This window comes from Pan paniscus, chromosome 8 (assembly GCF_029289425.2).
Source record: "Pan paniscus chromosome 8, NHGRI_mPanPan1-v2.0_pri, whole genome shotgun sequence".
Lineage (NCBI taxonomy): Eukaryota > Metazoa > Chordata > Mammalia > Primates > Hominidae > Pan > Pan paniscus.
In genome coordinates, this window is record NC_073257.2 from 138,272,238 (window position 1) to 138,285,571 (window position 13,334).

At 42.3% G+C, this 13,334-nt stretch overlaps 1 protein-coding gene across 7 annotated transcripts in view; it reads right to left on the reverse strand.

Moving 5' to 3' along the window:
• Positions 1-4,488: 4,488 nt before the first annotated feature.
• Positions 4,489-13,334, reverse strand: part of C8H10orf90 (chromosome 8 C10orf90 homolog) — a 256,566-nt gene continuing 247,720 nt past the window's right edge. For 6 of the 7 annotated variants that reach the window (XM_055093465.2, XM_055093471.2, XM_055093473.1 and 3 more), the window contains 2 exons: positions 5,406-13,306; positions 4,489-4,600 (listed from right to left, as the gene is read on the reverse strand). In XM_055093465.2, coding sequence (XP_054949440.1) covers positions 13,268-13,306 — 39 coding nt within the window. In that variant the 3' untranslated portion in view covers positions 4,489-4,600; positions 5,406-13,267. The remainder of the gene's footprint in view (positions 4,601-5,405; positions 13,307-13,334) is intronic. The other variant, XM_055093466.2, reaches the window with a different exon arrangement.

The window sequence follows — 13,334 nt, forward strand, 5'->3', positions numbered from 1 at the left end:
ATTTGAAGGTCACTGTTGAGGGGTAAAAGCATATGATCTCAGCAACTTACCATCAAATGGTTCAGAAAAAGAATGCATGTGATTTTAAATAACATGCATAGTTACATTTTGAATAACATACATGTTCACACATATATAAACTATATATAATATACAATATTATATAAAACTATATAAGGTATATAATTAATATACATACATATTATATATGTATATATCGTGTAAAATTGTTATAGTCATGCAGTAAGAATTATATGTGAGTGAATGTGTATGTTGGAGAGAGAACAATAAATCAAATATTGCGAAGTGTCAACAATTGTTGAGCTGAGGTGAAGACACATGAGCACTGCTTGTACTGTTTTTGCAACTTACCTATACAAGTGATATTATTTCAAAATAAAAGATTAATAGATTTTAGATGACACACTTTCAGTATTTTTTATGCATAAAAGCATCATCTTCTGCCAGTTTAGGGTTCATATTATTTCGCTTTTTCAGCAGCAGGCTTTGCAAGACCACACCATGGGTATGTTACCATGACCTTTGTATACCATCTTATGGAGAGAAACTATTTCCTTCCTGTGGGGCTTTTAAGTTGTTTCCAATTTTTCACTAGTAAAAAATAACATTTCAGTAAGTGTCCCTGGACACAAATCTTTAGTCATATCTTTGATAAATTCCCTTACTGGGAATTGCTGAGTTGAAAAACAACTCCCAACTGAAAGCTGCTAATACAAATTGCCACGTGCCCTGGAAAAGTTCCACCAATGTGCTGTACCCCTAGCAATGCAGGAGCACGGCTCTGTCAGTGGCTAAAACAGAGCCCAGCTCAAAGCAGCTCAGGTGAGATGCAGGGTCCATTGTAGGCTTGTTGGGGGAGCTCAGTGCCTCCAATTGGAGGAAGCACAGCCTGGCCTTGCCCACCTACAAAGCCCAGGTGCTATGTCTGTGTGTGTTGTCTCTGCAGCCATCTCCTCTGCTCCAACCTCTGGTTAGTGGGTGAGTAGCTTCTCTGCAAGGCTCTGAGTTCTTTCACTCAGCTCCCGGGAGCCTTTGCTTTGCTAGAGTGTATGGCCCCACACTCCGGGCCCTTGCTGATGAGCTGCTCTCCATGGTGAATGTAGGTCAGAGAAGTAATGGGTGGGTAGGCTGGGAAGAGGACAGATTACCTAGAACAGGGCATGAACAGGCAGGCAATGACCCACACCTCCAACTCCACTTCACAGTGTTTCATGTGCTTTCACTAATGGCTTTGAATCTTAAAAAAAAGAATAAAAGAATGAAAAAGAAGAGGAAAATTTGACAGGCTTAAATGTTTCATTATTTTTATTGTATTTCTTTAAATATTAGCTGTTCTTGGCATTTTGTATGTTTGTCAGTGATTTGTATTTCTTCTGTGAAGGGCTTATGTTCTAGAACCATGTTTCTGTTGGACTGTTTTTCCTTTATTGAGCTATATGATGCTTTCATAAAGGATCTTACCCTTTATGGTTTAAAATATTTGCCCCATTTTGCCATTCGCCTTTTAGATTTTGTTTACAGTGTCTTTTGACATTCAAGAGTGCCTCAGTATGTTTGGGCTGCTATAACAAGATACCTTAGACTGGATAATTTATAAAAAATAGAAATTTATTGCTCACAGTTCTGAAGGGTGGGAAGCCCAAGATCAAGGCCAATTTAGGTTTGACGTCTAGTTTGATGTCTAGTGAGGGCATTCTCTGCTTCACAGATGGCACCTTTGGATGCATCCTTATGTGGTGGAATGGATGGGCAGCTTCCTTGCACCTCTTTTATAAGGACACTAATCCCATTCATGAAGGCAGAGACTTAATCACCTCCTAAAGTCCCTACCTCCTAATACTCTCACATTGGCAATTAAGGTTTAACATATGAATCTGGGGGGACACATTGAGACCACAGCAAGCAGTTTCTCATTTTTGTCTAATCAAATTTGTCATTTCTTTCTTTTTAAAAACATTTGACTTACAACTTAACATTTGTAGAAATGTTTCTTCCATTGCTCTTATTAGAAAGATTTTTACCTTCCATGTGTTGCTGCTTCTAGTCATTTTAATTTTTGGTACTGCATCCCTTTTTGGATGCACCTGGAAGCACCTAGCATAGGGCACCAAGTGGACGCTCGATCAGTAAGTGTTTGCTGTTGACATGAATGAAGGGTAATGAAAACTCCTTATGGTCTAATGACCTTTGAAAATTATTTGCAAGGCTGCAAATGAGAATTCAAGAAGCAATGTCCTAAATGGTACTCTAGTGGCTCTCAGAGGAGCTGGCTAATTGAATTCTAATCATATGTGAAAGCTGCCCCTTCCAGGACAATATCCTCCAGCCCCAGCCGGCTGTAGGGATGAGTTTTTTCAGTGTCTGGAAGTCCCATAACAGGACTAAATGAAGACTGAAGTCAATATCTTCCTTCTTCCTCTTCAGAGATTTGAATTACGATGTGCACCTTCTAATGTTGATGATCTATGAAAATACATACAGCTGATTTTTCAGGTCTTGTCTTCAAAGAGCAAAGCCAGAGCATTGTTTTAAAGCAGACAATGGTGTCCACAAGCTCGCAGCAATGAGTAAACTGTCACTGTGAACCTTCTTATGATGTATTTAAGGCCATACATTAAAGACAACAATAACATCATTTGTGGTGGGCCTAATTATGGTCCCTGGACTTTAAATCCCGTTTTAGAAAGTGCCCACAAACAAAACCAAACAAAACAACACATAGTGCATCTCTAAAGAGTGCCGCTTCACAGTACCTCTGTGTTTTCTCAACTTTGGGGAAAAATCTTTGCTTTGAAATCTTACTTTTTGGACCAAACTATTGATTCTGTGTTGACTCCTTGACTACAAGATCATGAACTTTCTTGATCATTACAAATAAACATTTCTACAATTGTCTCTTTTCACCGATATCAAAAACAAAAGAGCTTGGGGTTTCTAAATAAAGTGTCTAGAGAAAACCGATGTGTGTATTGCCCTCATTATGTTGTTAATAATGCATTTTTAGATGGAGTTAATATTTTATGGGCTATTAATAATATATGTGTTTAGGGAAATGCATGTATTCTATAGAAGGATGAGAAAGTTATAAACTTGGAATTTTGCTTCTTTGTATCACAGTGCAGTTGTGACACATATTTGCCGAAACCTTGCCTGGTAGAGTTTTGCGTGTGTGTGTGTGTGTGTGTGTGTGTGTGTGTCAAGAGTAAAGCACCTCCATTGATGTAACCTGGAAAGTTCAGAATTCAGGAGGTTGTTTCCACTTTCTGGCCCAGATTGTTGCTGCCAGGAACTCCTCCTTTGCCTAATCACCACTCAAGTCCCTCACAACTCTGAACACGTCAACACTGAGATGTCCACTAGAAGAACGCATTAGCACTGATGAAGAATCACGGCCTGGGGCATGTGACTGGCACTGATCCACAGGTGTATATAAGAAGCCTTTCTCATTTTTGCAACCTATCCATCTGACAAAGGTCTAACATCCAGTGTCTATAAGGCACTTAAACAAATTTACAAGAAATAAACAAACAACCCCACTAAAAAGTGGGCAAAGGATGTAAACAGACACATCTCAAAAGAAGACATACATGTGGCCAACAAACATGAAAAAAAGCTCAACATCACTGATCATTAGAGAAATGCAAATCAAAACCACAATGGGATACCATCTCACACCAGTCAGAATGGCTATTACTAAAAAGTCAAGAAACAACAGACGCCGGTGAGATTATAGAGAAAAAGGAATGCTTTTATGCCGTTGGTGGGAGTGTAAATTAGTTCAACCATTGTGGAAGATGGTGTGGTGATTCCTCAGAGACCTAGAGGCAGAAATGCCATTTGACCCAGCAATCCCATTACTAAGTATATACCCAAAGGAATAGAAATCATTCTATTATATTACTAAGTATATACCCAAAGGAATATAAATCATTCTATATATATAGAAATATTATATTATAGAAATCATCTATTATAAAGATACAAGCACACATATGTTCATTACAGCACTATTCACAGTAGCAAAGACATGGAATCAACCCAAATGCCCATCACTGATAGACTGGATAAAGAACATTCGGTACATATACACCATGGAATACTATGCAGCCATAAAAAGGAATGAGATCATGTCCTTTGCAGGGATATGGATGGAGCTGGAAGCAATTATCCTCGGCAAACTTAACGCAGAGACAGAAAACCAAATATCACATGTTCTCACTTATAAGTGGGAGCTGAATGATGAGAACACGTGGACACATGGGGGGAACAACACACACTGGGGGTGGGAGGAGGAAGAGCATCAGGAAGAATAGCTAATAGATGCTGGGCTTAATACCTAGATGATGGGATGATCTGTGCAGCAAACCACCATGGCACACGTTTACCTATGTAACAAACCTCCACACCCTGCGCACGTACCCCTGAACTTAAAATGTAAAAGTTGGAAAGAAAAGAAGCTTTTCTCACCTCTTAGAATCTGATTCAAATGTAGCAGCAATTTCTGCTCAGAATTTCAGGAGGGTCTGCCTGTCCCATTACTTTTGACTTCGGGGAGAGAACTCAAGTAATTTTTGCTTTTCTAGATGGAGTGAGACACAGAGGGAAGAGGGTGAGAAACAGCTGGTGATGTAAGGGAAAAACTAAGCCCTGATGGCTGGTGACACTGGAGTGAGGAGAATGTCCTGATACCCAGAGATACCAGTTTCTAGGGAAGAGAAGCATGGTATAGCCCCTGCCCCCAGGGTGCTTTCAGTCTAGTGGAAACATCACATCCTCCATGATTCCCACATCATAATAAACCTACATCATAATCCTAGGTAATTTTTCCTTATTCTGTTAAGGATGCAACTTTCCAAGGCAAATATTTTCTAATTTTATTTTCCTAAAGTTTTGAGGGATCCTATTATATAATTTAAGGCTCTTTGGGGCCAGTAAAATTACTTAACATTTTAGTGAAACCTGAAAATCTGTATCTTTCATTCTTAGACACATGTACACCATCTGCAGCATGATGTCAATATAAGAGCTCAGAGTTCAGGAGGGAAACAGACGTGGTTCAAAGCTCAGTCCCAACCCACCAACATGAAATACCCTGCATGAGTTACACGTGTTCTCTGGCTTACTCCATCTCATCACGTACAATGGGAACTATTCAGGGGCAGTGCTTCATATGTGCATGCTTCTCTTAATTCAGAGATGAGCTTGGGGAGGAAGAGAGAGGACAATTTCACCAGCAGTTGAATGACTGCTCATCATTCCAATCCAGCCTCTGCCCTGGAGGCAGAACCAGATGGGAGATGTAAATCTGTGTATGGTTCCCTTGCTTCTCAAAGCATGACCATCTCCTCATGCTGAGTAAGAGTCTAATATTTTAAAGGAAATACCTCTTGTACGTCACATCTCCCATCCATGCCAACTTCATCTGGTGCTCAATCGATCTGTTTCAGAGCTGGAGGAAGCCGTCTGGGTGAGCTGACCTGTACAGAGATATGTTAGTCTGTCATCAAGATGACACTTAAGGGACTTTAAATAGTGATTCTGATATCATCGTATTCTAATTGCACCTGAGTTTAAAAATGATTACTAACCCCCACCCACCTCTGGCACCTATAAAAAAGGAAGTCAGTCCAGAGCCTGCCTGCTGCCTACCTCCCAAGGCCCTCCTGAGAATAATAAGTGTGGATTGGGCATGAGTTTTAAATGCATAGGGAACATCTGTTCATTAGCCAGGGGACTTTTTCCCTTAGAAAATAAAGTAATGGAGAAATCTCACAAAATAAAAAAGGGGCCACCAAGCCCTAAAACCTAGTCTCTTAACATCTTTCATGACACAGTTGTCTTGAAAACCAGGCCTTGTGGGGGAGTGGGGAGTAATTTTCTGGAGTTCCATGAGCATTTCAAGAGCTATGCCTATAGGCCTAGGTCCCAGAGGCCCAATATGCCCAGGGCAGAGAGAATTCAGGATATGACTTGGGGAGAAATCCACCTCCATCAGCTTGGTTCTCCAGCAGGTTTCCATGTCCTTCCATGCAGGAAGGCGCATGCAGGAAGGTGTCAGGAAGCTCCTGTAGACCACAGGGGCAGATGGGGAAGGTAGTTGATGGTACTGGTTGCCTAACTTGCCCAGAATTGTGCCAGCATCAGTAGAGTCCTCCTGCAGCCCAGGGCTGCAAAGTAGACCACAGAGCCTTGGGTCTATGGGAGCCACAACCGGCCTCAGGGGAACACATAGTCCCTGTGAGTGCAAAGGTGGAGCACAGTCAGCAAGCTGAGAGTTTCCCTGCTGTAGACTTGAGTAGCAGATGCCAGTAGAATGGGCAAGGGACCCTGTCGCCACTGAGGACAGCAAGGGTCCCATGTTAGTTGACCTGAGGTACCATAATAAAATACCCACAGCTGAGTGGCTCAAACAACAGAAATGGATTTCTCACAGTTCTGGAGGTTGAGATGTCCAAGATCAAGGTGCTGGAAGAGTAGGTTTCATTCTGAGGTCTCTTCTCTTGGCTTGTAGGCTGCTATCATCTCGCTGTGTGCTCTTCCTTGTATGCTCTCAGAGAGAGGCAGAGGCAGAGGCAGAGACAGAGACAGAGACAGAGGCAGAGGCATAGACAGAGGCAGAGGCAGAGGCAGAGGCAGAGGCAGAGACAGACAAGGCTCTGGAGTCTTTTCTAATAAGGACACTAATTCCATCAGATCAGGGCCCCACCCTATGACTTCATTTAACCTTAATTACTTTATTAGAGGCCCCATCTCCAAATATAGACAGTCACTCTGGGGATTAGAGCTTCAACATATAAACACAAACATTCAGTGCATAGCAGTTCCATTGCTACCCAAGGACCCTGGACACAGAGCTGAGACTCTGTCCCACTGGTCCTCTCCCCAGGAAGCCACATTATGAAGCTAGCTGCAAGCTTGGGAAGGAGGTGGTGGTGGCAGAACTCAGAAAGGCCAAGTGTGAGCCTAGGCAGGGCTTCATTTCAAACTGATGGGACCTGTACATGAAATGGAACTGTTTGATTCAAGAGAAGGCTGAGGGGGGTTCCAAAGTGATTCAGTCCCACGTGCGGGCTGCTTTAGCCACTGACAACACTTCCAAAAGGATTCAGAAGAGACAAGATACTAACTTGCTGTCCCCAGTTAGCAGTAAGGTGGAAGCTCCTAGAAGGGCCAGGTCGGGAATGGGATATACAGAGGCAACAATTGATTTGCGTTAGTTGAGGCTGCTGTGACCCAGCGGGAACACATAGATGGATGACAAGTGAGTGTCACTTGGTTAGCGCTCAGAAAAAAACAAATGTAAGCTATTATTTTGAGAAATGTTCAGAATGCACTCTGGGTTCAGCAGTTTTCTGCTCAGGTTCTTGTCCCTGTTTAGAGGTTGTTCACCAACCGATCAGAAAACACTTCCTGTGTTGAGGGGGTGGGAGGAGGGGGAATATTAAAAAACTGCTAATTGAGAATTAGGGTTGAAACACCCTAATCAGGAAGAAATGCTTCAGTGGAAACAATCATCATCCACCTGAATCAATACCGCTATCTAGAAATATTGGTGTCCACACACCTCAGTTTAATCCATGAACAAACATCTGTTTTCCATTGTAAAGAGCTAGGCTCAGCCTTGTTAATACAATGTCACATGCTACCAAAAAAAAAAAAAATAACAGACAAATATTTTGAATTATTCTGTCATTTTGATGTAATAAACATTTCAGCTGAGAGAGCAAGACCGGGTATTTTAATTATGTCAGCATATAATAATTAAATCTGGCCTTACTCGCCTTTGGGTATATTTTTAAACAAAAACAAACACAGAACTTCTGTATATGCACTCAATAGCTTTTAATGTTAAGCACATATTTGGCAACGTGTACCCGTTAAGTGGGCTGTCATCACTAATTTCTTTGGTACCCGTGTGATAACATCAGCCAAGAGGAACTATAGTGGATATAACACAAAAGTGTGGGTTTATTTCTTTATCAATCGGCAGCTGTGAAAAGATTTATAATTTCCCTCTCACTGACATCACTGGGCAGGTAAAGCAGGCAGCCCCGTTGGCTTTGATGAAAGGATATTACCCAGCGTATGGAGTTAACACAGGTGACAGTTGTAATATCTTTTCCCTCATGTCAGTTACAGCTGTTGTACCATTTCAGGCACGTCGGGAAAGTACAGATGTTTAAACAGAGGAAGAATGCTCAGAAAGTCATCAAAAGGACATTTTTTCCTATGCCATTCACTCTTGGTGCTATTTAATAAAAATGATTTAAAGAAATTCATTTTTTTTTTCTCAGCAGCAATTCAGATCATAAGCTGCTTTTTCTTTCCTTTTAAGCTTTGATAAGAATAACCCAGCATTTTTTAAGATTCTAAAGTCAAGTCCAGTCTCTTCCTCCCCTCCCCGCTCTTCAAGTTCCTGATGCGCAAAGATCTGAGAAAAGGGCCACAGGTTGACATCATGTTTCTGGCTGCACTCTGGCAGGCCACGGCAGCATCCAGAATGTGTATGCGGAAACCTTCTCAGAGAAGGATAAAAAAGTGGAAGGATTTCAAACCCCCTGCCCAACACACACTCCAGGCAATTACCTCAGACCGTCTCTTGGGGTCTCAGGATCAAAACTGTGCCTGAGGCAATTGACCTGACTTGAAAAAAATCCTTGAATTTTGGAAGTGACATGCCAAGGTCGTGGCTCCATTCCATGTGGCTGAAACATCTGCGTGAGTAGAGGAGTCCCCCACTCCCAAACAAGAAGCGACTGTGGGGAGAAAGGGGGGATCTGATGGAATCTCAAGGGTCTCCCAGGCAGCCTGCTCTCCTGCCTGAGTGGGGAAATGTCCCATCAGCAGGGGACACTCAGGAGAAGGCTGGGGGGATTTCCAAAGCCATTCAGTCCCGGGTGCAGGCTGCTTCAGCCAGTGGAAGCCACTTCCAAAAGGTTTCTATTAGAGCTAGACATTCGTGGGTAATTATCAAGTATTGATAAAAGCACAAATTCAATGAACTCTGTAACGTAGAACCCTCTGCTACTGGGCTCATTGTAATCACTGAACAGATTATTTCCTTTGCTTTTAATGCTCATGCAGACACACTCACACAGACCCACAGTGGATCTTTTTTTGTGTGTTATTTCCTGAACCGAGGGCTCTCACACACCAACTGTCAGATACCTCCTGTTGGGCAGCCACATCACCGTACTTTCTCTTCTCTTGTTCTGCCCCTGATGTACCTCATACTCAGACCGTTGGTCATTTGATGCAGTCAGAGACCAGGCCCCTTGCCTGCAATTTTTATACCAAGTGTTGAAATGGGAGAACCTCAGACATCAAAGTCTCAACTGCTCTCCCACAATTGGCTGTTTCAGAAATAGTTCATTCAAAGAGCCCTGTTACATCGGAGCAAGCATTTGCTGACTCACTCATGGAGCCCACAAACTTCCAGGAAGTTTGGTTGGCAATAGACACTGGCTAACAAAACCAAGGCAATTGTTTTTCCATTATTTCATTACCGGCTGGCAGAGAAAACAACCAAAATAGGAATTGCTCCTTCGACATGAAGTCATGGAGACCGCAGTGAGATGACCCGGTGCTGTCGCCACCTGGATACCTCAAGTTATTTCAGATGTTGCTTGGTCTAAACTCATGAATATCCTCTAACAATCTTTACCCCTTGCTGCCAGCTGTATCATTGAAGAATTGTTTTAGACCAGAACCGAAACACACTCAGATGTAAATAAATCTATTCCAGAACAGAATTTAATGATTGAAGTTACAACAGTAAATTCTATTTAGAATTTTCCAAAACCTCAAAGTATTCCCTGAAGTCTGATTTTAATAACAGAATTCAAAAAATGGGTAACCAATTCCTGAGAGAAATATAAGGGACAGCAGTTACAATTCTTCAGGGCTTTACTTTCATATGAATTATAACATAATTACATCATATTTCTGCTAACATATTTCATAGCAGAAAAGAAATACTGGCTCTCTGAATTCTTTTCTCAGCATTGAAGGACGGTTACAACAATAACAGGCCAAGAAAAAAAAATCAGTTAAACAGAAACCCAAACCTTAGTTTCCAGCCTTGTCCTGAGCCTGCTGCCCAGAGGAAAGACCAGCTCACACCAGCTATCACATATTCCTACCTTAATTCTCCATCCTAGCCACCTTAGTTAAGACCTGTTCTCAGAAATACATGACTCAGAGGCATTTCCTCTCAAGTTGATGTTTATTTATTCTTTAGATTTTTAAGGCTGGGCATTGGATTTGCAAAGGGGATGAGGCTCTTTGTGGGCATTTTTGAAGGTTGGCTCCATCTAAGCATTCTCTCTTTAAATATCAGCCAATATAAATCTAAAAAATGTCATAGAACAGTCTAGAAGTGGTTGGGCCCTGAGTTTAAATGATTGATTACAGAAAATTAAAACATTAGCCTGATGAATTTTTGCATTTTTTGTAGAGACAGGGTTTCATCACGTTGCCAGGCCAGTCTTGAACTCCTGGGCTCAAGTGATCCTTCCATCTCAGCCTCCCAAAGTGCTGAGATTACAGGCATAAGCCACCATACCTAGCCATGTGCAGGATCTTTATCTGGGAAAGACTGTCCTTAACTAATATCATAGATTTGATTTAAATGTTTTCTAAAAAATCACTTAAAGTGTAAACAGAAATTCAGTGTAACATCCTGGAAGAGGTCTAATGAGTTCAAGAAAGCAGAAATTAACCTGAAGGTAAGCTTGTCACCCTGCTGAAATGGTTTCTGAGCATGAGAAGCACATAAAAGGAAGGAGTTTATGAAGTACCCTATTTATGTTGGCTGATTTTTGCTGTACCAGCACCCATGAGCTCAATGGTCTTGTGTAGCACTCACTACAGAGCTGAGGGATTACAGGAGGACCAACTCACAGCCCCTGTGCTCTTAGGTTTCCCAAGACAGTCCTAACTTCCACCTCTGCTTAGAATAGGAAACACTCATGGTGTGTTTGCTTTAGGCTAGTCATTATTCTAAGCATTCAACACTCACTGGCTTATTCAATTCCGCTAACAACCCTATGAAGGGAGCACTATAATTATCTGCATTTTGTGGTTAAGTAAACAAAGGCAAGGTTAAATAACTCGCTTTGCCAGATATTGATTATATTCTCTCTCACCTCCAAATTCACCCTTTTTGCCTGCTCTGTTAAAATGGATCCAGGCCCTTTAAGTATTTTCCCTTTGCCAGCTGACACAATGTTAGGCTTTGTCAGTAGAGAGAGCTAGAGAGAAACTGCAGGAGAAAAGGGTGCTGCTTGCCAGAGACAGTGCATTTGCTCAGCCAGCTCCAGCGCCAGGCCCTGCAGGTAGCATGTGGCCAGCAGCACTCATGGCCAGCTGCTTCCCCAACCCCCTCCCTGAGGTGGTATTTTAGCAGTGTCTCCAAGGAGACAGTTCTCTGTGGATCCTAGAGGGCAGATCTCTGGCAAGTTCCAGAAAGACTCGTAGATTCTCAACAAGTTCCATTGGCACACCACCACAGAAACTTCTCCACCACCTGCCGAGACACTGTGGTTCCCTCTCAGCACAGGGCTAGGAGGAACACTCTTCCTAGGACTCCTTGCATCTGCTGTACCCACCTATATTCTTCAGGGCTATCTTTACAACTTACTAGCCAACCTTTTGCTACTCTAATCTGCTATTAAGGTTAATGATTAAACATATTAAACATTTCCATTCAAATGACTGTGTGGTTTCTCTCTCCTAGTTGGACCCAGACTGACACTCTTGCCTGAGGGCACAGACCAGGGAGCAGCAGTCAATACTGGACACCAGGCAGCTTCCACACTTGACAGTGTTGCCAGACCCTCGCGTGGGCAGGAGGGCACAGGTCTGATGCCGTGTGTGCTGATGTGAGGTCTCTAATTCATACTGGAGGGCAAGGCAGAGAGGGCACGTGTCAGGAGAGAACCCCAGGGTAGAGTTTTAAACAGTTTGCAGCAGATATGTAAAAGAAAGGCATTTCAGAAAGAGGGGACAGTATGTACAGCAGCGGGAGGAGGGAAGGAAGGGTGACAACTTCAGGGAAGGGACAGAGGTATCACCAAGCTCCTGCTTCATCCCTAAACCTTTTGTTTCATTCCCAGGGAGAATCCTAGTAAGATTTAGAGTCTGCAGGATCCTAAATCTTGTTCTCAATGGTTTTACCAGCTTTTCTCTTACCAGCTCTCTAGGAGGCAACATTATCCACTGGAGCATCTAGAAGCACAAGTACTTCCATGATGGTCAGAGGCAGAAGAGGATGCGGAGCAGGTCAGTGGTGCCTGCTGGGTCTTGGGCAGCATTTTATACCTTATGTTATCTATCCTGGCCACCTACTTCATAACAGAATATATAACAGAGAAATTCTTGAATTTTTATAATAATTGCATTTATTTCCACTTGTGTTGTAAAAACTAGCTTGTTCTTAGCTTCCCAAACACACATATTTATAAATAATGTGTATTATAAACATTTGGAAGAACAGACAGCAAAGTTGGACCATTAGGCTATTTCTTAACAAAACAACTGTTTTAATGGGACGGGGCAGGAGGAGTATTGTAGAAAACACTGAAGTTACGTCAGAGCTTCCATAGAAATGGATTCTTTTCTCTGGTGAGGAATGGGGCGGGGTGACTGAGGGCCACTCTGACTTCTCCAGGTCACAAAGAGATGGGCTGATTGTTCCACAGCCTCAGGCATTGCCCCCACCGGTTTCCAAGTCAGCCTCTAGCATTGGGTGGTGTACATGTTCAGAAAGGTTTCAAATATACTATATGATGACCCACATTTTGGCATTTGCATAACTGGCAGGTGTTGAGATTGAAATTTAAAAGGAGATGGATGTCGATCCCAAAAGTTTGATGTAAAAGATTCCCCAGGGATGTAAACAAACTTGCTTGTATCAGGCCTCTCTGATGGGCAGGAAACAGCAGGGGAGAAGAAATCAGAAGCAAAAGGTACCATTTAGAAGCAAAAACATTAAGGGGACTGTATCCAGTGGGTTACATGGAGGTGGTTTCCCCACAACAGATTGTTGACCTATTTTCTCGAGGGTTATTGTTTCTGTTTGGCTTGGGTCAGTAATTCAGGAAGTGATGTTTTCCTTTATGGAAAAAAAAAATCGAAAGTAAAATAAGTGTTTTCCCATGATGAAGATAATGCTAAGTTTAATGGCTTATCCAGCATTTGAAGTCCTCCCAGGTCCAGGTAGTGTGGTCAGCAGGGCAGCCTGTGGTTAGACCGCATTCCTTTGAAGGAGCTGGTCCAGTAATTGCTAGAGGAAAAGGGAAACAAAGATGTCA